Raw genomic sequence first — 24552 nt, forward strand, 5'->3', positions numbered from 1 at the left:
AATGAGACGTAAAACGTACATTTCTTTGTAGAAAGGCGCTTTATGAAAATAAGTCAATTTACTTGTAGGCTATTAGTTTACAGTGCAGTCTTGCCACATCCAATATGGCGGCGGCGTTCACGTATCGCAGCAGCGGGCGAGCTGTCTATGGTTATAATAACCGCGGGTGCGAGCCTCGGGTGCGCGCCCTGCTCGTAGGTGGTCGTTATTGAGCTGCCTCGGTGCGCGTTCACGCCTCAGGTCTGCGGATGTCTCCGCCGTCTCCGCGCTCCCGCTGGAGGAGAGAAAACTCTGCAGTCTCCTCACAGGAGTCGCAAAAACTACAAAATGTTTAGGTGAGTCCCCTGGGAAAAAGTTTTTTTTTTCTTCTTCTTCACAGCAAAAGTGGGATTTAGAAGTAACTTCTTAAAAGTTATAGTTATTAGTTTTTATTAGATAAATAGTCATGGGTATGTGTGTTTTCATTGTTCTGGTGTGCAGGAAGTTTCATGTGAATTTGGTGGAAAAGTGGCCTCGTTTGTGGTCTTATATTTAATTCACATCTCTTTGAGGAATACTCTTTCCTTTTAGTTTTAATCTTATACCGCTTACACCAGCTGAAAGGTCCAAAATTCCTCTTTTCTCTCTTATTCGTTCTTGCTGAGTGCATTGAGGAGCAGCTCCATACAAGGGCCCCTGCAGTGATAAGTTTTGCAGTACTGATTGGCTGCTTTTAAATACCAAACATGCCTGATTAAACCACTAAAAACCAGCAAAATTACGATTTCAGTAGGATGCTGCTTATAATGTATCAATGAAAATAATCTTATTTGCCTGATGAAACACTGCAGCATCGAAAGAGTTCTGCACTCATAATTATGATGTATTTTTAGGAACATATTTAGTATCAAAAGTTTTTATGGTAATGTTATACAGTAGGTGATACGTTTTCAGCCTTGATTTTCATGCAAATGATGTCTTTACGTGTATTGAAGTTTAACAAGATGTAGTTAGAAAAGGGTTAAATTCCCCTCTCAACTAAGTCTAAATCCATGGTGCTTCAGTGATGACGCTGACTGACATGGAGACTTTTCTGTCAGCTAAAACACCCCAATGTGTTTCCCCTTTTAGCAGCCAGCTTCCCAGATTTTCAGACACTACGGGCCTGAGGAGGAAAAATGAGATGGAAAAGCTCTCGGGAGGAGAAAGCCCTGTGTGATGTGGCGAGTGTAACTCAGATTTAATCAGATTAAAGAATTACAACATTCCATGGCTGAAACACACATAATCATCCAGGAAAAAATGCAGGTTTAGCACGTTGTTATATTGGAAGTTTAGCCAGCATGTGGTACAACTGTGCTTGTAACAGCGTCTTAAACTGCATTGCTGTGTTGTAAGTGTTTTGTAAGGGTTATGTTAGATGAACTGTAGCCTACTCTCTGGAGAGGTGCCTATGCGGTGACAGCTTCCTTCCAGACGGTTTTCACACAGATGGGGAGTGGCAGGGAGGGTTAATGAGTGACTGGACGGCTGGGCAGAGGGCAGGTATACTACACACCATGACAGCCGAGCTAAATGTCACTGAAAACTGACTGTAGATCATCTGAAAACACGTCTGCCGAGTCTGGAAACAGATGGGAAGAAGAGGTCAGAACATGTTTTGGTATTCTGTAAAAGCTGCTACTCAAAGTGAGTGTGAACAGGATTTAACCACGCCGTGTTTGAAGCAGTTGTTTTTAATGACCAGCTGAAAGAATGACTCCAAATGTAGTTATTTCCTCCGAGCAGCATAAGAACGCTTATTATTATGCTAATCCTGAAAAACAAAGCGTAAGCATTATTCGGCTTCATATGCTCAATGTGGGTGTGCTTTATTCAGAAACAGCTAAACCCTCTCCACGGGTTCAAAGGGGACTTTTACTACAACAAAAACAACTTTCCCTCATGTTGTGTTGCAGTCAATGAGACTGAAAGTGTGCTCTCTCCAACAGATGAGCGGCCATCTTTGACCTGAGCTCGGACCGTCATCTGATCCTGACCGGACCCGTTTCCTGTCCGCCCTGCGGGGGACTCAGAGTTGCCATGGAGACGGTGGTGATCGTGGCCATTGGGGTGCTGGCGACTATTTTCCTGGCCTCGTTCTTTGCCCTGGTGGTGGTGTGCAGACACCGCTACTGCCACCCTCACGACCTGCTGCACCACTTCGACTCCAAGTTAGTGAATCGGCATGAGACCTTTTAATCCAGTTTCTATGTGGAGTTTTATAAGATGCATCTGTTGTGGGACATCTGAATGTTATACTTGATCCTCTCTCCTCCCCATATTTACTCAAATCTCTGCTGGGAGGGACAACAAATGTGAGGAAATGATTCAAGGTTGTGCAAATTAGGATATGAGATAAAGAGCTAACAGCACCTGGAACAAGCACTCCCCCTCTCCAAGCCTATAAAAGGATAAAACTGGTGTCACTATCACATTAATTAAATGTATGAGTGGACTATGTACACCCATTTGGCCTTTTAAGACACTCCTGAGTAAAACCATTTACAATATTCTCCCTTGTTGGCTTTAAACATGATATAACTCCTCATTTTATCTTGCTTTGGAGTTTCCACTACATTTTTCAAACTATGGATGCATATAGCTGGTGTTAGATTTAATGCTGTGGCAGTAAGTCAAGAGTAAGTTCAATTTAACTTGAATTATTTTTTATCAATGTATATTAACAAGAATTAAACAAAAAGTAACCAAAGATTAAGGAATATATCTATTTACATTAAGGTTTTTGATAAAATTGCTCTGTCCTAAATTGATTTTTTTCTTTTTTTTGTGCAATTTTTGACCCACATGAGCTCCAGCCGTTATGTGGAGATATACTGAGGCAGAGACGTGCACTAATAGTCTCCTTGTCTGCAAAATAGCTTCTCCTCTTGCCAGCCTTTCAGATATCCAGTCTAGTTTTAGAGTCTGTATTCAGTCAACCGTCCTCTTCTTCCTCTGCCGCTGCACAGACCCACAGTGGATCTGATCGGTGCCATGGAGACGCAGAGTGAGCCATCGGAGCTGGAGCTGGATGACGTGGTCATCACCAACCCTCACATCGAGGCCATCCTGGAGGACGAGGACTGGATAGAGGACGCTTCGTATGTCTGTTTTCTGGCATTCTGTAATGACAACTTCCTGTTTTGTTTTGTTGTTAACTGTAACTTTTGTCTCCTATAGCGGTTTGGTCTCTCACTGCATCTCCATCCTCAAGGTGACGCTACTTACTTTCTCTCTTCTAACCTTTTTTAATGCATCTTTCACATCTTATCCACCTGATGAGCTCATACTAATAAAATCACTTCAACATGCAGATCTGCCACACTCTGACGGAAAAGTTGGTTGCCATGACGATGGGTTCAGGAGCAAAAGTCAAAGCACCAGCCAGCTTAAATGACATTATCACAGTGGCCAAGCGCATCAGCCCGAGGTAACGAAGCAAACATTCCAACTCAACACAGCTTTCATATCATCACACATTTGGCACAAGCTGACCGGCTGCCTCCCTGTCCACTTCACAGGGTGGACGACGTGGTCCGGTCCATGTACCCTCCTCTGGATCCAATCCTCCTGGATGCCAGGTAATCGCATCTGAGTTTCACAGCCGTTGAAAAGGCTTGGAGTTCCAAGGATTGATTCTGAGGGGACTTCATTTAGCTAACATTTTGGAGATATAAGTACTTACAGGACTGTCTCAGAAAATTAGAATATTGTGATAAAGTTCTTTATTTTCTGTAATGCAATTAAAAAACACAAAAATGTCACATTCTGGATTCATTACAAATCAACTGAAATATTGCAAGCCTTTTATTATTTTAATATTGCTGATTATGGTTTACAGTTTAAGATTAAGATTCCCAGAATATTCTAATTTTTTGAGATAGGATATCTTAAGCTGTAAGCCATGATCAGCAATATTAAAATAATAAAAGGCTTGCAAAAAATTTCAGTTGATTTGTAATGAATCCAGAATGTATGACTTTTACAGAAAATCACAATATTCTAATTTTCTGAGACAGTCCTGTATATTCTTCCTTATATGACCGACAACCAAATATCTGCAATATGAGCATAAAGCATGTTGCCTAAAGATGCCAACGCAAGCATAGAGCATTGCATTGTCATTTTTTTTCTTTACTTTTGTTAATTTATACAGCAGTTGAATGCATTTCTTCTTCCTTGTCAGGGCCACCGCTCTGCTGCTTTCCGTCAGCCACCTGGTGCTGGTCACCCGCAACGCCTGCCACATGTCCGGCAGCATGGACTGGATCGACAAGTCGCTCCACGCAGCCGAGGATCACATGGTGGTTTTACGTGAGGCTGCTTTGGCCTCCGAACCAGAACGCAACTTACCCGGAGCCGACGCTCAGAGGGAGCAGGCCATCTAAAAGCAAACAAACAGCAGCTGCAGGGAAGATTTATGACTCAGCTGTGCTCAAATTCTGTACCAGATGGATATAAAAAAGGCTTGTTTTCTGTTGAAAGGTGATTTTTTTTTTTTTTTTTCCAAAACCTATCATCCTGCTCAGAATAAGAACATTTCTGAGCAGTGAACAGGCTGTTCTGACAGATGCAGGAGCTTGATATAATCCCTGCTGTTCACATCTCACATTAAAAAAACAAGACATGAAGTCATACTTGCACCAAGAGGTACGGGGAATTACTTTGCACTCACAATATTTGCAAGTGCAAGGTAATCAGTTTTATTCTCTGTTTGAAGTGTTACAGCAGATATTTTCTGTGAGGAAAAAAGTCTTCCTACGGGTTTCCTGATGTGTGCCATTGCCCAGCAGTGGACCTAAATCCAGTTTAACCAGCGCTACCCAGTCACATGGAGGCTTAGTCACCTAATCTACTCTGAGGAGAAGTAACAGCCACTAGTCAGTGAACCAGAAGGAGCTTCTACTCAGTGGATTCATGTAAGATTAGCGTGACTTCGGTTCTAACAGTATGTGGGGTCAGTGTGACTTCTGCAGGTTGACAGATGACAACTCAGATAGTCTGAAAGTGGTAGAAATTGTTGAGAGACCATGTTCAGTACCCTACACACACACACATATATATATATATATATATATATATATATATATATATATATATATATATATATATATATATATATATATATATATATATATATATATATATATATATATATATATATATACATACACACACACAAGTTTTATTTTCTTCCCCTTTTTTTTTTACTTTGGTAATAAATTGATTTATCAGGTTAAATTTGAAATTTGCTTGCCTCATGACTACATTCCCAGCTTGCCAACTTGCCAAAACTTGCCATAACGCTATCATGCTAATTTAAGCCTTTTCATGCGATATAGCTGCTGCATCCTCTGTAAAATTCCCAAAAGTCAGTATTACAAACACAGATGGAAATATATGAACAACAGAAATGAAAGAAATGTCTATAATTTTGTATCAAATGTATCCATTTAGCAGCTGTTTTCTTGTAGTTTGAGAAATCTAGACTTATAAATTTGAATTTGCTTTCCAGGTAAAACTTTCTATGTGGGTCTGATCTGTCAGGCTAGTTTTCTGTCTTATATTTTCACAAATAAGGAAAGACATTCACAGCATATAGCCTGGTGGTACAAATGTTACAAAACTGATTTATTTGTGTCTCATTAGGCTTTGACACATTATTCTGAGTATGTTAATGTATTCTTGTGTTGTGGGGGTATTCTGAGCAGCGTGTTGATTGAGGGGAAGCAGAATTAGCTTGTTGTTTTGGGCCGGGGGATGTTGTTGGAGCATGTCTACCTGTTCATTCATGCATAGCTAATAGTAAATCCCCAGAGAGCCCTAATAAGGCGTTATCAACAGACACTGCACGCTCCGGCTTCAGCCACAGAACACACGGCACAAAGCTGTGTGTTCACACGCCTGACACACAAATGAACACGTGTCCATTGAATGACATGTAAATGTGAAACACACAGTGGTGACAATCGTGAAGTAAAGAAGGCAGTTTTAGTTTGGTCATGAAACCTGAAGCCCAACTCTGACCCCAGGTTGACACTGAAAGATATCAGCCAACCAGGAAATGTTTAGAAAGTGGATGGCCTTGTTGTCTGATAACATTGTTTATTAGTGTTGATCTTTTATTTTGGTAAGCACTCTTGTTTTATCATTCTTAGCCAGTACTTTATGACCTGTGTCAGTCCTGTATGTCCACATTTCCACTGACTTGTACAGATACAATTATGCCTCATAGGAAAATGTCTTTTTTAATTTTTATTTAATAGTTTTTTTCTTCGCTTTCAAACATATGGTTGCCACAGAGAAAACCGTGTCCAATAAAAAGTTCACTCACTCATACTAAATTTGACATAAATAAATGTGACCCAGCCCCGCCTCTCTTTTATTACATTGTGGATAGTCCTTTGTGCGACAACGTGGCGCTAACATCCCTGTAGGATCGTACTCTCTCACCGAAGGAGGAAGTCGCTGCTGCCGGAGCTTCAGTCAGCCTCCGTTTGATCTGGATGTTTAACAAAACAGCCCTTTGCTTTTCTTCAGATCGGTTTGCTTCCAGCTCGGGAGGGAGGCATATTCGTCTCTCTTCATTTCTAAGATAGTCTGAAACAGAGTTGTTCGAGTGTATTTATGAAAGGAATCATATAGAAATCATTTAATAAGGAGAATATACATTTTTATATCAAAGTTGTGACTAAACATCCTTTTAAGATTATATCCATGGAAATGGTATTGTAATCTGTAAATTCTGGTGAACACTGCAGCCTGCTGGGGGAAACACATCCCTGCACTGCTGCTGCTGCTGCTCTGTCAGTTTACCTGGAAGTCCTGGTCAGACAGGTAAACCTCCAGGTGCTGGGGGTCCACTCCCTCGGGTAAAGGGCTCCTCAGCAGCTCCTCCAGAGGGTACTGGGTCTTCATGAGCTGGGCCAGGGCGTCCTGCACCACGGTCAGCATCACTCGCCCGGGTTCTCCCTGAAAAACACAAAGCACATGAATGAAAGAGGCGTCTTTGGCTTTCAGTACAGGCTGCACTGACAAATAGTTAGGTGATCGTATTTTACTTATTAAGCTGAAAACCATCACATATCCAAATTAACAGTATTTTTCTTGTGCTTACTCAACCGTCAGTAGCAATTGCCGACTATCAGCATCTTTTAAATCACCCTAACAATGATGCACCTGAGTGTCCTCTCATTATCAAGTGTTTTCAAAGATGCTCTCCTGTTCTATGGTCTATTTTAAGTTTTTTAGCAGTATGCACCAGTTCTTAATGTTTAAATATAAACTTTCAATCTTATCTGAGATCCTGTGTGTTCTGGAAAAAGTTCATATCCAAGATTGCTTTATATTTTTTTTTAGAATCAATCATCAATCTTTTACTGTTTCCTTACTAATGTCCCACAAATACACCTACATAGAATAACACCTGTAAAACCAAGTATGACTTTATGGAGCGTCCGGTTTTCTCGACACATGGCCTTACATCCTTGATTAATCTGGTCAACAACAGGACTCAGAAGCCTGTTGGTGGTTTCAAATCTCTTCCATTTAACACCAATGTGGAGACTGCTGCATGTTGCAGATATCTGCCAGCAAAATGTCAAAAAATATCAAATATATGTCACCTCTGTTGTTCATCCTTTACACAAATATGTGTTGCAGCAGAAGGGAGGATAGATTTATTTTAAAATACACAGATGACTCTGTTTTTGTCAGTTTGCTGAAGCACAATGAAACCTGTCACGGTCAAATCATACGTGACTTTGTCCAGTGGTGGGATGAATCTTTCCTGCAGATGAACATCTCTAAAACTAAAGACATGCGGATTGATTTAAGAAAAAAAACAATACAAGAACTGACAACTATAAAAAGGTGGGATAATGGAATGTGAATACGTACAAACATTTTGGTACAGTTATTGACAGTAAACTGACATTTGAGGCAAATTGTGAGGCTGTTTACAAAAGTTAATCAACGTCTTTTTTTGCCTGAGAAAACATCTTTTCATATCAACAAAACACCGTTGACCCTTTTTAAATCAAGCTTTTATTGAATCGGTTTTATCTTTTTGCATTGTGTTGGTTTGGAAATCTGTCTCTCAAAGATGAGACTAGTCTGAACCAGATAGTGAAGTTGTCCAGTAAGATGACGAGAGAGAAGCAGATGAATCCGGACATGCTGTTTTCCAGACAGATACAAAGGTTGTCTGGATCTATTTTAAAATATACCTCTCATCCACTACACGACCACTTCCAACTACTTCAGTCAGATATAAAGTACCACAATGCAAAACCAAACATTTTAAACATAGTTTTATACCTACTACTGCTATAACCCTCCTAAATAAATAGATACGGTTTTAGCCTTTTATGTTGTGATTATGGTTTATGCTCATGTTGTATGTATGTACTGATGGGTACAATAAAGTTGAACTGAACCGATCTAATCAATTTGTGAAGAAAAATGGTTGGTTTTAATCAGTGGTGGACAGTAACAGAGTAAATTTACTTGAGTACTGTACTTAAGTACATATCCAGAGGATTTGTACTTTACTTGAGTATTAGATTTCTTTGGTACTTATTACTCTTACTTGAATACATTTCCAAGACAAATATTTTACTTTTACTCGAGTAGATTTCTAGGAAGGCTGAAAAGTACTCGTTACTTTCAGGTCTGCTCTTTTTTCTTCTTCCCTAAAATCCTATTGGACACAAGCTGTTTTTGTCAAAGGAGGAGACCTATCACAGTGCACGCTCTCCACTGGGATGTACGTAAAGCGGAAATACGTCAAGCCTCCTCAAAACAATACCGCCAAAGTAGCCTGCGTTTGTCAAAACATAGCCGCAACAATGTCTACAACATTGAGTTATTGAAAGCAGAGATGTAGTTTTTTGTAAAGCAGTGGTCTTTGCGGGGGATCCAGACTTAGTTGGATGGTGCAGGTTCATTTGGTTTCAGTTCATGATTGTTAATAAACTATCATCTGCTGTCCTCTTATGATCCCATTCATTTGATTTGTTTTTGGTGTTTCTGCAGGTTTTATATAACATTGTGGTTCTAAAAGCAGCACATCAGTGCAGCTGGTTTAGTTAATTCTCAGAAACAAGAGTTAAAAGATCCTTAAATTAATTTAGAAAAAATATAGTAATTTACTGATGTGGAAAATAAGAAATTTACTCTTACTTTTACTTAAAGTTACTTTAAAAGGGGGGGCGCTAGTGAGCCAGCAATGGGATAAGTTGTGTGTTCGACGAGCTCTGCTGAAATCCGTTTAAAAAGTATTTTTAAGGCGCTGTATGCTTACAAAAAACAACGAAATATAGTTCTAAGTGGTTTACTTAAACTTTTTGCCGGCTCAGTTTTTGGTATTACTGCTCCAATGGCCAACAACTTGCGAAAATACAAATACACTGGACGAGTCAGCGCTGCGGGGCCTAAAGCCGCAGCCTCGGGTGCTTCGCCTGCAGGGAGCAGTAGCGGCCTCCCTCAGCCAGGTGAGCAGATGGAGGAGACGGACCTGAAAGCCGAAATCCTCGCCGCGATTAAAGACGACATCGCTGGGCTGTTCAGGTCGGAATTGAGGAGTGTGCTGGCTGAGGAATTCGAAGCTATTAAATCCGAGCTACACGCTGTGAAGGCGGAGGTCGCTAATAACACTGCTACAATCCGCTCTGAGGTGGAGACAATGAAGACAACCATATCGGATATGGAGCGGGGATTATCATCTTGCTCAGATGACGTGACTTCACTGCAGACAAAGATGGGCAAACTTGAAACGGAGGTAACCAATTTGCGGGATAAATGCTTGGACATGGAGGGGAGGATGAGGCGCTGCAACATCCGCATACTGAATGTCCCGGAGACCCCCGGCTCCAGCACTCCAGCAGCGGTCTCCAAACTCCTGAAGGAAGTCCTGAACCTGGACAAGGATTTAATGATCGACAGATCACACAGGGGGCTTCAGGCGAGGAGACCGGGTGGTAATCCTCGTGTTATTGTGGCAAAAATGCACTATTATCAGGACTGTGTTGAGGTGCTTCGGCGTGCCAGGGAGTCCGGTCCGCTTCAGTTCAAAGGGACCGCCATCTCCATATTCCCGGACTTCCCACCGAGCGTTGCGCAGGCCAGGTCCGCTTTCAGTGAAGTGAAGCGGCTGCTCCGCGGACGAGCTGACATCCGATACGGTCTCAGCTACCCAGCGCGACTTCGCATCACGCATAACGGCACTGAGAGACAGTTTCAAAGCCCAGAGGATGCCATGGTTTATGTGAAAAGCAAAATCCTGCAAGAAAAACCGAAGGACTGACCGTGACTGAAGTAATGTTTTATTTTCAGGCATGCTGAGACTGTCGTTTGGTGAGTAAATAGCCAGCACTGCTGCACTGTGACATCAACCTCTCTGACTTGTTGATACCTGTGTCTGTATAAGGCAATAAGATGCATGTGGACATATATTAACATATTAAGCCACTGGCTATTTGATATTATTTATTTTTTTATACTTATTTACCTTTTGTGTTTATAATTGTTTAAGTACATCACCTTTACTGAAATAGGGGAGATGGAATTTTTTATTTTTATTTTTTCTTCCTCCATCTTTTTTTTTTTTTTTTTTTTTTTTTAATTTATTTTTTATTTATTTATTTTTATTTTTTATTTTTATTTTTTATATGAATGCCAAATACGTTTTTCACTTTTGTTTTATAACAACGCTTAGGATTACTGAACCATGCAGCTTTGGCTGCTCAGTATGTGTTTTTTCTTTTTTTTTTTTTTTTTTTTTTTTGCATTTATTTATTTTTATTTATTATATTTTATCATAAGCAATATAATAATAAGCTAATCCCTTTTTAAAAAAAATTATTTTATGCATTTATTTTTATTTCATCATATTTTATTATAAGCAATTTAATAATAATGTCACTGGGCTAATCCTTTTTTTTTTTTTTTTTTTTTTTTTTTTTTTTTCTCCCCTCTCCCCCTTTTTGTTGATCTGGCCTCAATGTTAAGTTGTTGATAAATGGCTAATCTGTGGTTTGACATGCCTATCCATAGACTAGTGTGAAATAAACTGGTACTGTTATGGAGGTGCTGCTGCTGGACTCATTCCAATATGGAGACCGGTGAACAAGACTGAGCTTAAATACTAATGTTTTTTTTTTTATATATATATATATACATAGAATAGTACTTTTTTTTTTTTTTTTTTTTGTTGGGCAAAATATTCTGATATTCCAACCTGTTTAATGCGCCTTAAGTTATGTTATATTCAGCAGGGCCCGGTTTGTTAGGGCTAGTGAACCCAGCAAGCACTTGAATGTGTGGATACTATTGCGGGGGGTTTAGGAGTCACCTCGTTCTATTAGGTGACAGGGGTTGGGAATTTGTTGTACCAGACTTATTGTATTTTCTTTTCCTTTTTTTCTTTTTTTTCCTCTTTTTCCTTATTGTTGTTGTTGTCGGGTCCTTTCAGTGTTCGAGAAAACTCAAGTCCACTAAAACAGAATATGAGATCAATTTTCCCCCCTTTTAAACAAGACCATGGCTAACTTACAGTTTCCAAACAGATCAACCAGTTGCAATGTGACCTTTATAAGCTGGAATGTTAAATCTCTAAATCACCCTGTTAAACGTAAAAAAGTACTATCTCATCTGGAAAAACTCAATGTAGGAATAGCCTACCTGCAGGAAACACACCTGCGTACTTTTGATCACTTTCGAATTAGGGGAGGGTGGATAGGCCAAGCGTATCATTCTAACTTCCATTCTAAATCCAGGGGGGCAGCAATTCTTATCAACAAGAACATCCCCTTTGTTATGTCAAAGGTTGAGGCGGATTGTTCGGGTCGTTACATATTTGTGACGGGCAGACTATACAACATGCCAGTTATTCTGGCTAATATTTATGCGCCGCATTGGGATGACAGCTCGTTCTTCACAAAAACTTTTGCACAGCTCCCAAACATGGACACACACCATCTTATTCTGGGGGGGGATATGAATTGTGTATTATCACCCACCTTGGACCGTAGTTCAGCCAGAACTGTGAGCGCATCCAAGTCAGCTGTTCTAATTAAAACATTTCTCAACACAAATGGGCTATCTGATGCATGGCGCTTTCAGAATCCTACGTCTAAAAGTTACTCCTTCTTCTCGCCTGTTCATGGGACATACTCACGAATTGATTATTTTTTTTTAGACAAGAGGCTTCTTCCTTTAATTAGTAAATGTGAGTACCAGGCGATAGTTATTTCTGATCACGCCCCTCTATTGTTGACTCTGGGTATACCAACCTCTCATACCAACTATCGTCCTTGGCGTCTCAACTCATTGTTGCTCTCCGATAAAAGTTTCGTCAATTTTATCTCGACTGAAATAAGTTTCTTTCTCGAGCAAAATCAAACCCCAGGAATGTCTCCTTCGGTAGTGTGGGAATCAATGAAGGCGTACCTTAGGGGACAGATTATATCGTACAGTGCACAGTTTAGGAAACGTAACAACGCAAAACTTGAACAATTAACAAATGATATTCTTAATCTGGATGCAACACTTGCTCTCGCTCCAACTGATGATTTACTCAAACAACGACTAATCCTTCAAACAGAGTTTAACCTTCTGTCCACGAGACGCACTGAAAATCTTATTAATAAAACACAGAGTAGGACATACGAATTCGGCGAAAAGACTGGGAAAATACTTGCTCATCAGCTCCATCAAAAAACAGCAGATCGAAATATAGCTGAGATATGTGATGAGTTGGGCGCTAAGCACATAGATCACTCAGAGATCAATACATGCTTTCACAAATTTTATGAAAAGCTGTACACCACAGAATCTCTTGGAAATGAGTCATTATTTGATTCTTTCTTTGGGAAAATAGATGTCCCCACAATTAAGAAGGAAACAGCAGCTAGCGTTGAAGAACAATTTTCTGTAGAGGACCTCAAAAGAGCTATTAATTCCATGCAAAGTGGTAAGTGTCCGGGACCTGATGGGTTCCCGAGTGAATTTTTTAAGAAGTTCTCGAACCAACTTGCCCCTGTTTTGCTCTCCGTATTTGAAGAATCATTCACTACTGGCTCCCTCCCTCCAACCATGCGACAAGCAGTCATATCACTTATCCCTAAAAAGGATAAAAATCCCCAGGAATGCGGTTCATACCGACCTATTTCGCTCTTGAATGTGGACAGTAAAATTCTTTCTAAGATGCTAGCCTGTCGTTTAGAAGCTGTCCTGCCCTCAATTATATGTGACGATCAAACGGGTTTTATTAAAGGTCGGCATTCTTTTTTTAATATACGGCGCCTGTACAATATTCTTTATGATCCCACTCCACTTGATATTCCGGAAATACTAATATCTCTTGATGCGGAGAAAGCATTTGATCGGGTGGAGTGGGATTATCTTTTTTACACCCTCAAACAATTCGGTTTTGGATCAAGATTTGTTTCCTGGATAAGGGTGCTTTACTCTTCCCCGCTGGCAGCTGTCCGAACAAATAATAATCTCTCCTCCTACTTCCCACTGCGTCGCGGCACTAGACAGGGTTGCCCTCTGTCGCCTCTTCTATTTGCTCTCGCAGTAGAGCCACTGGCGATTGCGCTGCGTGGTGCAGTTGGCATTAAAGGAATACAGAGAAATGGTTCTGAGCATAAAGTATCCCTTTATGCTGACGACATGCTTTTATACCTTTCGGACCCGTTAGTCAGCCTACCAGCAACACTACGTTTTCTGGAAGACTTTGGGAAAATATCAGGTTATAAAGTCAACCTACAAAAAAGTGAGATCATGCCGGTGAATGCTGCAGCCAAACTGATTCCACTTGACACATTTCCCCTTAAAATAAGTACATATAAATTTAAACATCTAGGGATCTGGGTCACACATAATATCAAAGACCTCTTTGGGGCCAATTTCCCTCCATTGTTTCATCGCCTAAAACAAGATATAGAACGTTGGAATTTACTACCCTTATCACTAGGGGGAAGAATCAATACAATAAAAATGAACGTGCTGCCCAAATACCTGTATTTATTCCAATGTATTCCGGTATTCTTATCAAAATCATTCTTTCTGTCCATAGATAAATTGGTATCTGGATTTATCTGGAACAAGAAAAACCCTCGAATTCGCAAAAGCATGTTACAGAGACACCGTCAGCATGGTGGACTCTCTCTTCCTAATTTTCAATTATATTATTGGGCCGCTAACATAAGGATTTTGTTATATTGGAAGGAGATTTTATCTCATGGCACTGGCCCCAAATGGCTACAACTCGAAAACGCATCCTGTGGTCCCACTTCTTTACATGCCTTACTCTGCTCAAGACTCCCCCTCTCTGAACCTATATCAATGTATACTTCAAATCCTATTGTGAAGCATTCATTTAAGATTTGGAAACAGTTCAGACGAGCCTTTGGACTCAATGACTTCTCGATCTATGCCCCCATAGTGAGAAATCACATGTTTAAACCATCGATTACAGATGAAGCATTTGACATTTGGGCTAGAAGTGGGGTCACCACAATAAAGGATCTATTCATCAACAATACATTCATGTCCTTTGAACAACTGACACTAAAATTTAATATCCCCAGATCACATTTTCCATTTAGATTTCTGCAGCTCCGTAGTTTTATATCGACATTACTCAATCATTTCCCGTCACAACCACCCAGTTCTCTTTTAGATTCAATTTTGAAACTTAGTCCACTATCGAAAAGGAATATTGGGATAATCTATAATTTGTTAAACACGCACAATTTGGAACCTTTAACATCAATAAGGAATCAGTGGGAGGAAGATTTGGGGATGCAGTTTTCTGATGAAATTTGGTTGAAAGCTCTGGATAGAATTCATTCCTCTTCAATTTGCCTTCGACATACGGTCATCCAGTTTAAGGTTTTATATCGTCTCCACTGGTCCAAATCAAAATTAGTCAAATTTGTGCCCAATATCAATCCTATGTGTGATCGTTGTGGACAAACACCAGCCACCCTTGCACATATGTTTTGGTTTTGTTCTAAACTGAATAATTTCTGGCAATTAATATTTAAAACATTCTCAGACGTTCTAGAGGTACCCATAGGACCTTCCGCTACCATTGCATTATTCGGAGTAGCTCCACAAGATGTACACCTTAGTCGCCGAGCAAAAAATATGATAGCGTTTGCTTCTCTTTTGGCCAGACGACTTATTTTGTTAAAATGGAAGGACAAACTCCCCCCAACTTTTAAATTATGGGTTAACGATCTTGCACGTCATTTGGCACTGGAGAGAATTCGTTACTCCACAAGAGGGTGTGTCCAGACATTCTATGATATCTGGCAACCTTTCTTAACCTATATAGGAAAAATGGACGCCACTGAGATTGCAGGGGTGTGACACTGACCCTTATATTGTATTTACTTACTCGTTATCTGTAATGTTTATTTTTATTTATTTTATTTATTTATTTATTTATTTTTTTTTAATTTTTTTAATTTTTTTTTTTTTTTAATTGTATGTTTTTGTCTATTTTTAATTTTATTGTCTTTATTTTCATCTCTGAATGGTACAATAATTTAGTTGTAGGGATGGGGCTCCGTTGGAGCAAGACATGTGAGGGTTATAGGTGTTTATCCTATTTACTATGTTAATTCAAATCTCTTGTATGTAATTATTTTGTGAAAATTGAAAAAAAACAATAAAAAGACCTTTGAAGAAAAAAAAAGTTACTTTAAAAGCAAGTACTTTTCTACTCTTACTCGAGTAATATTTTGACTGAGCTACTTTTACTTGTAACGGAGTAAATTCTGACCAGTAGTATTTGTACTCTTACTCAAGTACTGGGGTCGAGTACTCTGTCCACCTCTGGTTTTAATACAACAGTGATTAAAAATAAAAAACCACGAGTTCAGAACATCTTGTCAAATGATGTCAGTCTGTGAACGTGTAACCTCCTTTCTCGATGCGAACACTGATGTGTAGCTGCATGTGTTGGTACCTGTGTGTGAGGTCCGAGGCTCCGCTCCCAGCGGGGGAAGATGTTGGTGAAGGTGAGAGGTTCTGACCCCTCAAAGATGAGGTAGGCCTGCGGAGGCCTTCTCGGGTTCAACTCTGAGGTACAGAGAAAAAGACAGAACATTGTGAAACTTAACAAACTGCTGCGATGCCTTCACTTTTTTGGGGTCACAAACATGACCTGCTGACCTTTGCAGTATTGCAGCGCCGTCTGCATTGCAGACTTTCTCTCGTCGTGCCAGAGGTTCCAGGCTGCAGCGGAGCTCTCCGTCTGCTCGGGCTGACCTCTCTGCCACAGGTAAACCTCCAGCCGGTTGTCCAGCAGGAACAAGGCTGATGACAAAGGGGAGCGCCACCAGTTCAGTGGAATTACATTCTGGTTCATTTGGACGCCCCTGGAGGATGTTTTGAGACTCGGCGACGAGAATTAAAAGAACAGAGAACCAACAGACCAAGCTTTGCTCAATGATGAAGCCCTGACAGCACTTTTTAACATGAGCAGTTGCACCTCTAACGAAGAATTAGTTTATTAGCTAGAGGTTCCTGCATTTGGAAAATAAGGCAGAACATTTGCAGTGAACATACATATAAAAACTGCTTAAATTAAAGCAGTTAACTGGTTCAATTAAAAATCTTTTGGGAGTTTCTTTCATTTTCACAAGTCAACATTTTATATAACAAATATATAAGCTGGAGTGCAGACACAGATCTTTATTTTATTTTTAAATAAGACCACCAAACAGAGTGAGTTGAAGAAACTTGAGTTGAATAGACGTGAAAAAGAAGAATAATTTTCCCAGTTTTCACCTGGTTGTGGCACAGAGTAGAGCGTCTCCTGGAGGAAGGGCATCGCCATCACGAGTCCCGCCAGCCGCGTCGGACTGCGGAGCTCCTCGCTCTGAAACCGTCCCGAGGAGGAACTCAGGTGGAAGAGGCGAGGAGTGAAGTTGTACTTTCCTGGATCTGTCGGAGAAGAGAGACTTTGCCTTTAATTATCATTTCAGTAACACGGAGGAAGTGAGGAAGTGTCTGTCATGTTGCACCTTGCAGCATGCTGTCATACGCCTTCCTGTCCATCTGTCCCAGCGCTGTCCAGAAGTCTGCAGGTTCTGATCCTTCCTCCACTACATGCACTTTCACAGGGGTGTTTTTGCTGAAACCCAGCTCTGGTGGACACCTGACACACACATGCATAAAAATGCATAATCAGAAACCTGCAAACTCACCATCTATGAGAAGATAAGACATGTGTGTGCCTTACATTTGAGTGATTTTCTCCACTGCCTGCTTGCTGACTGCTTTGGAGCTGCTTTGGGCTTTACAGCCGGTCCAGAGATACAGCACCGCCTGCTGGCTGTTTAGCAGGACTACACAGCCCCTGGACCTCAGACCTGCACAGCAGCAGTCCCCCTCCAGCAGCAAACCCTCCTCTGGGAGCTCCCCCCGCACGCAGAACAGGCGCCAGCCCGCTGCCAGAAAAATATAAATACAAAATCTATTTAAATAGGATGAAATAGGGAAACTGTATATGTGCAAGCCGAGGCTAAAACTGATTTTACTGCACCCGCATTGGTGGAGGCTTCCTCCCTTTTCCCCTTGTGAATCACCAGGCCGCCCTGGAAAAGCTGTAGGAAACAGGGGGGCTCCTCTCCTTGAGGTACGACCACCTACGGAAACAAACTTTTCATTTTTACGAGGCCTCTATCTGCACTATTTATTGTGCTAAAACTGCTTAACTTGTGTTCGTTTTCTCAAGTCATTTTGCAGCTTAATATCTCCTAACAACCAGGGGTTTTTCCAGACTTCCCGGGGGCCCTAGGCAAGAGAGACCATGGGGCCCCCCAGAATCATGATGAATGAAGTCCAGGAACACAGATCAGTAACACAATCTTTTATTAAACAATTCAGATAAATTATAAATAACATAACTTTCTTCATGCAAACTTTACATACCTACGAACATACAAGTATTATGTGGCTATGAATGTGTTTAGAAGAAAATGGCTGAATTCACTTTACAGACTTTAATGTGCAGTAAACTTGTTTGATGGATGACTGGGAGTTTGGGATATACAGTAGTGGCAGGCTGGCTTGCAGCACTACTTTCTTATAATGTAACACACATAGCTTACACATTCCCTCTTACCACTGTCACTTTTATTCTTTTCCTCCTCTTCTCTTTTTTTTTTCCATGTACTGTTTGTTCGGTTAATTTTTTTCAAATTGTGAATCACTATTGCCGCACGTCGATGCTGGCTATTAAGGGGGCCCCAATAGGGAGATTCTTGACTGTCCTTGCAGTGTCTATGGGGTTTTCAAGTTGTGTCGCTGGTATGGAGCGATATCAGCCGTCTGTCGGGCCCCCTACTATCCACTAGCCAGTGACAACTTGGAAAGGGCCCTGTGCAGGGCATTTCTGATGCATTGTGGTTGCAGCGTAAGAGTAGTTCCGTTATTTTGTCGTCAGCCGTCCCTCAGGGCCCCCTTAAGCTCGGGGCAATTCCTAGGCAATTGCCTGGGTTGCCTGCCCCGTGGCGGCGCCTCTGCTAACAACTGCTGGTAAAATCTCCCGAGAAAGGCTCAAAAGTAAACTTTTATAACCGTCAGTGTCTACTCTATCTACTATGTGTCAGTGTCTACTCTGCTTGGTTTACTTCACGTTGCATTGATCCCTGGTACGTCGTACCTGAGAGTCCTCATGGTTGCTCATCCCTATGGACAGGAAAGCTGCCGTGTCCCGTCCGCTCACTCCGGAGTATCGACCTCGCCACAAGAAGAAGGCGGTCCTTTGCTGTGATCCAGGAACCCTCTCGCACTCATTTAGGCTGCTTTGATTATCTTTACAAATAAAAACAGAAAAAGTGAACCATCAACCATCAAATTCCATGATATAGCTGAGCAGAAACCGGTTCTATTTGCTTTTAAAGCCCAGCAGAAACTGCTTCCAAACTACATTCAGGACCTGTTCCAAATAAAAGAAACCCGCTATGACCTGAGGGGGAAACTCATGTTTGAGACGACGACAGCAAGAACTAATATTAAAAAGAGATGTACGTCAGTTAAGGCTAGAGAAATTTGGAATAGTTGTGATAACGACTTAAAAATGTGCAGTTCTATCTTCAAGTTTAAGGAAATGTTTAAAGAAAATACTGTAAATAAATATAAAACACTATAATTATAAAGTATATTAGCAAAAACATTGCAATTTTATATTTTGTCTTGCTTATTTTTGTCTTCTTTATGTATTGTTTGTTTCCATGGAGTAATGCTAATGTCTCATATTTAAGCTGATCATAAGATAAAAAGCGTAGGCACTATAAGCTACAGCTTCAGCCTAGACCTTTTCTGCAAAAGAAATGTTTATTTTACCTTTTCATCTTGTTTTGTAAAAAAGTGTGTACAAGCCGAAATAAAAGATTAATTCATTCATTGATTCAATATAAGTCAAAGGTTTCCAAGAGATGCTATTATCCAGCTTAGAAAGTTAGTAGTTTCTAGATTTTAAGTGTTACATGTGCTCCCTGACCAACACGGGTGATGCTGTAGCTCCAGCGGATGACGTAGGAATCTCCCTCGTGAAGCTGCCCGGTGCTGTCCACTGGTGTTTCACTGTCGTCAAACTCCTGGACGTGCCAGGTGTCCACGGCAACGGTTTTCAGCTCCATCTGATGACCGTCCTCCAGCGTGATGATACCGCGACCCCTCTGGATGTCCAGCCCGTCCAGCACGGTGCGGACAGGTCCGTCTCCTTCCACCGACCCGGCGGAGACCAGAGCTTTGGCATCACAGGGACTCGGGAGGTCAGATGGAGGAGATTCAGGCTGGGGGCGGATTCAGAAAGAACCGTCATCATCCTCAGGTGTTTTATTTCAGCAGCCCTGAGAAGCTTTAGTTTGAAGAAATGTCTGTAAAGTTTCCTGCTTTTTAAGACGGATTTTATCCCTGAAGCTTTCTCATCATGTTCAAGAGAGAAATGCATTTACTATTCAAGGCCAGAGCGGCTCTGAAGGTATTCAGAGCTGAAGGGTTCAGCCATGTGATCGTTATGTGCAGTGTATCGCCGGAACCAGTGAACTGTGTGATTAACCTGCGTCTCGTCCCTCGCGGACGCGTCCTCCTCTGCTCCTGCAGTCCCGCCCGTCCAGCCTTCCAGCTTCTCCCTGAACAGAGCCGTCTCGTTGCCCTCGGCGACGATGGCGAGCAGAGCCCAGCCGGGACGGCCCTCTCCCCTCCTGACGACAAAGTCACGCCAGAGCAGAAGCAGTTTAAGAAAACATCACACACACTGGATGTCAAGCTGGAAATGGAGCCTGCATCAGCGTGTTCCCATGATGCTTGTTTCTAACGCAGCGCTGCCTGTGGCAGGTCTCACTTTTAAGATTTGCATCAATCATATCTATATATATGGGTGTGTTACTGTGTAGAGTAAGTTCTAGGTCAGGTGGAATACTCTGCTATGTCATATGTATTGTGCATTTGTAATTGTGACTTCTTGTTTTATTCTGTTGCCATCAACCTGACAAGGGACTGCAGATGAAAATTAGCCTGTTGGCTATATCTGGCATATTTACATTTATGCATGTACTTATTTAAATTTTTATTAATATGCGCTGTCCCTATCCTAAATAAATAAAATCAATCTGTTAGAAAAAGTGTATTTTATCACAGACAAATCTCCTATCTCTCCTTTTAATACCCTGAACTACTTTACTTTCTAATCTCCAGTGTTTCCTCATGAATAAGGAGTGTTTTTGCTCCATTTCATTTTGCGTGTGTGCATGAAAATGCATGTACAGGACTGTCTCAGAAAATTTGAATATTGTGATAAAGTTCTTTATTTTCTGTATTGCAATTAAAAAAACAAAAATGTCATACATTCTGGATTCATTACAAATCAACTGAAATATTGCAAGCCTTTTATTATTTTAATATTGCTGATTATGGCTTACAGTTTAAGATTAAGATTCCCAGAATATTCAAATTTTTTGAGATATTTGAGTTTTCTTAAGCTGTAAGCATGATCAGCAATATTAAAATTATAAAAGGCTTGCAATATTTTAGTTGATTTGTAATGAATTCAGAATGTATGACATTTTTGCATTACAGAAAATAAAAGGACTTCATCACAATATTCTAATTTTCTGAGACAGTCCTGTATATGTGATGCCTCTCTGGATGCGAGCTGGTGGTTTGAAGCCTTTTTACCTGTTATGTGTTGGGAATAACGGCATTAAAAATAGCAGCGTTACTAACACCGATATTTTTTCCCAGTAAAGGGTAATCTAATTACTATTTCAAACGTTACACCGTTGTTACCATTACTGACAGTGAAATGTGGCGCGATATCTAATTACTGTTATCCGACCTGACTCATTTTGAGTGAGTCAGGTCTGGTGAGTCACGTTTGAAATAGTAATTAGTTAGATTATTACCCGTTACTGGGAAAAAATAACAGCGTTACTATTTTTAACGCCATTATTCCCAACACTGTCTGTTTTACAAATAAAGTTTGACTGATCGATGGGTGCTAGCGAGCGTCTCAAAGACAAGCGGGGCTTTTAATGTTTGCACTTCTTTTGTTTCCAGCAGGGTGGACGTACAGCTGAATGGCGGGGTTACTCTGAGTGGGATCCAGCGGGTTGACCCGACAGTTGCTGTAGTCGTACGCCCCGCTCCACACTTGGCGTGTCAGCTGGAGGGCGACGTTCCTGCTCCGGGGGGGAATATCCCGTCCGTGCCAGAGATACACCTCGCTGCCAAAATCAAACACCAGAGCCTGATGGAGACACAAGCATCGTGTCACAAGTAAACTCCTCCCGGAGGTTGAATCATCTCAAATCGATAGATGACAGACAAGCCAGCAGAAGTGATCAGGCTACAGGTGAACCAGGACTCAGACCTCGCTGGAGCTCAGCAAGGAGGTGCTGGGGATGGAGGCCCAGGCCTGCTCGTGAGGCACCAGTCTGTTCTCCACCAGCCGGTACACGCAGTTGGACTCCACCACTCCCTGCTCGTAGAACTCATCCTGCTCTGGTGCACCAGCTCCTGATGGCAGAAGAAAAGAATCAAGCGTCTCATTTAGTCCATATTTACACAAACTGGCAGTCAGATCAGACAAAATCCCAATCATATGACGTCTGTTTTTAGATTTGACACCTCTGTACTGCATTCTTCCTCCCAGAAGACTCCAGAAGTCTGCAGCCACATCGCTGTCACAGTTCAGCCCCTCGTCCAGGTGGACGACGTGGGGCGCCAGGCAGCCGAGGTCCCTGCTGCTCTGGATGAACGATGCCAGCTCGGAGGCCTGAAGATCAGAATCATGGAGTCCATGAGAGGAAAGATTAGTGAAGTCTAGAACGTCCTATCAGGAGAAGGTCGATCTTCTTTTCAGTTGTTAAAAAAGATTTGGGAGAAGGAATTAGGCAGAACCTTAGAAAAAAATGCCCTCTAAATATCTGTGAAAGAAAGAGTACATTTTCCATTTACAAGTAATAAAATTAAGGAAGTTAATTTTAAATTCATCCACAAATTCTACTTAAAAGGAGCTTGAGGCCGGATTGTGGCAAGATTTATGAAAAAAATCTGTATACATTTTAAGTTTTCTAGTAATAATGTCAGATGAAGCGTTCCAAACCCAAAAGAATGAGCCCTCTAGTGTATTTCTCCTTTGCCTTGAACAGGCTGTGTGCTGCAAAATGTGCTGCAATTCGGTCCCGAATTTCCCGCGCTGTCCTGCGGATGTGACGTCACATGACGCTGCATGTGCGTTCTCCCCGTTCTCCCGTGCCGGCTTCACTGTTGGCTGCAGTACCCCCAACGGCCGTCGTGGTGAAGGGTGGCGCTAGAGAGTCGCATTTCTTAAAAGGAGCCTCAAGCTCCTTTAACTCCAATAAAAATGCATAAAATATCAAAACGATATTTCGTCAAAGTGTCCTAGATGTAAAAAGATGCAGCGGACATTCATGCATATGTTCTGGGAATGCGACCGTCTACAAAGTTATTGGAATTCAATTAATTCCCTTACACAATTAGTCCTGCACAAAAAATGTGATTTAAGCAGTAGTTTATATTTATTAAATGACACATATAATTTACAACTAGATAATAAAAAATGCAGGATATTAATTTTGATAACTTACTTTGCAAAGAAATGTATACTTTTATTTTGGAAGAACTTCATTGTCCGCTTAATGCTGTCATTTACTTTATGTATCTGTAGGTATTTGAGTTTTAGGGGTTAGGCGGGAGTAGGCACGCGTGCACAAAAGAAAATTGTAAGACCTACCATTATTAAGAATGTATCTGATTGTGTTTCTTTTGTGAAATAAAAAGATATAAAAAAAAAAAGAAAGTCCATGATCCCAGCATGAAAACGGACATGTGGTTGTTAAAACCCCGCAAATGCACAAAAAAAAAAAAAAAAAAAAAAAAAAAGATGTATTCACTGCACGAAATGCTCATCAGGGCAATAGATATTACATTTTATACCACACAAATTATCATAACTTCCTAAACTTCTATTTAAACAAACACCACCAGGCATCTGGGGATAGTTTTCTCAGAATCTATCCCCACCTTTACTTTCTGCAGCTATGACAGTGTCAGGGACGTTGCTACCTTGGCTCTCTCCTGCTCGTTGGCGAACTCTCCGGTCCAGGCCACGCAGTGCTCCGGAGTGACCAGCAGGAAGCAGTCCCCGCTGTTCAGTGACCTCGCCGAGGGCTCCACCAGGCGGACCTGCACATGCCGCCTACCTGTCGTCACAGACGCGAGTTAAAATAAACACCTCAACACAAGCAGCCACACAGGAGGGCCAAATCGTTCCTGACCTTTTATGTGAATGAGCATCAGGCTGCTGAACGGGGGGTGAGAAGAGATCTCAGCATCAGAGGAGGAGGTGTGTTCCTCTGAGGAGGCAGGATGAGGATCTGCCATGGAGACAGACAAACATGTAACCAAGGCTGGCCGAGACAAAGACAATAACATGTAGTTAAAGGTGAATGGAGTCACTTTTCTCCGCCTGGCTCCTCTCCTCGGCCGCTGGGTTGATTCTGTCCCCCATGTAGTCCTGCCGGATGTCCTCCCTGGCTGCCAGGGCCCTCAGGGGGTTCCTGGAGCCCTGAGTCCGGCGGGACGGACGCACCGCTCGCCTGTGCTCCGCGACCGCCGATGTCAGTCTGCACACGATCCAAGTTCAGTTCAGTTTCAGCCACAACTGGTTCGGATGTTTTAAACTATATTTGATGAATTAATTAAGTAGCAACTATCAGAGGAAAGCAGCAATGGAGATGTTGTTTCTCAAAAGTTGCAGAAAATGAATTGGGATTTAACTCAGTGCTCACTGAATCTAAAGGATCCAACATTATTGAGCTGAACAGTCTTCTCGAAGTATCAATAAACGCCAGAATGAGTGTCATTGGCAAAACCAAAGGCGTGAGTTATGAATCCCAAGCAGAAAAGGATGCTTAAACCAAATATGAGACGAGCAAACGTGCACAATTAACGTCAGAGACGAGATGTCATGGAATA

General features: G+C 41.4%; 2 protein-coding genes across 4 annotated transcripts in view; one reads left to right on the forward strand and one right to left on the reverse strand.

Annotated features, from left to right (window-relative positions):
• Positions 1-222: 222 nt before the first annotated feature.
• Positions 223-5077, forward strand: tmem98 (transmembrane protein 98). 3 transcript variants are annotated; one of them, XM_061711574.1, is made up of 7 exons: positions 223-335; positions 1971-2192; positions 2991-3122; positions 3202-3235; positions 3336-3451; positions 3543-3602; positions 4208-5077. In XM_061711574.1, exons 2-7 carry the CDS (start codon positions 2062-2064, stop codon positions 4407-4409), a joined length of 675 nt encoding a protein of 224 aa, XP_061567558.1. In that variant the 5' UTR covers positions 223-335; positions 1971-2061; the 3' UTR covers positions 4410-5077. The 3 variants fall into 3 exon arrangements, with proteins under 3 accessions (XP_061567558.1, XP_061567557.1, XP_061567559.1); XM_061711573.1 differs by lacking the exon at positions 223-335 and adding an exon at positions 1493-1626; XM_061711575.1 differs by lacking the exon at positions 223-335 and adding an exon at positions 1540-1668.
• A 1186-nt stretch (positions 5078-6263) lies between these two features.
• The window catches only part of svilc (supervillin c), a 43444-nt gene continuing 25155 nt past the window's right edge, over positions 6264-24552 (reverse strand). Inside the window, exons 17-33 of the mRNA XM_061712599.1 lie at positions 24034-24200; positions 23853-23951; positions 23641-23777; positions 22180-22327; positions 21923-22068; positions 21624-21799; positions 20111-20255; positions 19550-19844; positions 18710-18861; positions 17588-17690; positions 17285-17492; positions 17067-17200; positions 16831-16986; positions 16213-16356; positions 16007-16119; positions 6838-6993; positions 6264-6621 (exon numbers count right to left, since the gene is read on the reverse strand). Of these exons, the coding sequence (XP_061568583.1) occupies positions 6532-6621; positions 6838-6993; positions 16007-16119; positions 16213-16356; positions 16831-16986; positions 17067-17200; positions 17285-17492; positions 17588-17690; positions 18710-18861; positions 19550-19844; positions 20111-20255; positions 21624-21799; positions 21923-22068; positions 22180-22327; positions 23641-23777; positions 23853-23951; positions 24034-24200 (2569 nt within the window). The 3' untranslated portion in view covers positions 6264-6531. The remainder of the gene's footprint in view (positions 6622-6837; positions 6994-16006; positions 16120-16212; positions 16357-16830; positions 16987-17066; positions 17201-17284; positions 17493-17587; positions 17691-18709; positions 18862-19549; positions 19845-20110; positions 20256-21623; positions 21800-21922; positions 22069-22179; positions 22328-23640; positions 23778-23852; positions 23952-24033; positions 24201-24552) is intronic.

Source organism: Cololabis saira, chromosome 21, assembly GCF_033807715.1.
Source record: "Cololabis saira isolate AMF1-May2022 chromosome 21, fColSai1.1, whole genome shotgun sequence".
NCBI lineage: Eukaryota > Metazoa > Chordata > Actinopteri > Beloniformes > Belonidae > Cololabis > Cololabis saira.

Coding starts and splice junctions, on each gene's coding strand:
- tmem98 (XM_061711574.1), top strand. CDS start 2,062: ATGGAGACGGTGGTGATCGTGGCCATTGGGGTGCTGGCGACTATTTTC. Junction 3,123..3,201: donor GACTGGATAGAGGACGCTTC/GTATGTCTGTTT, acceptor TGTCTCCTATAG/CGGTTTGGTCTCTCACTGCA. Junction 3,452..3,542: donor GCCAAGCGCATCAGCCCGAG/GTAACGAAGCAA, acceptor TCCACTTCACAG/GGTGGACGACGTGGTCCGGT.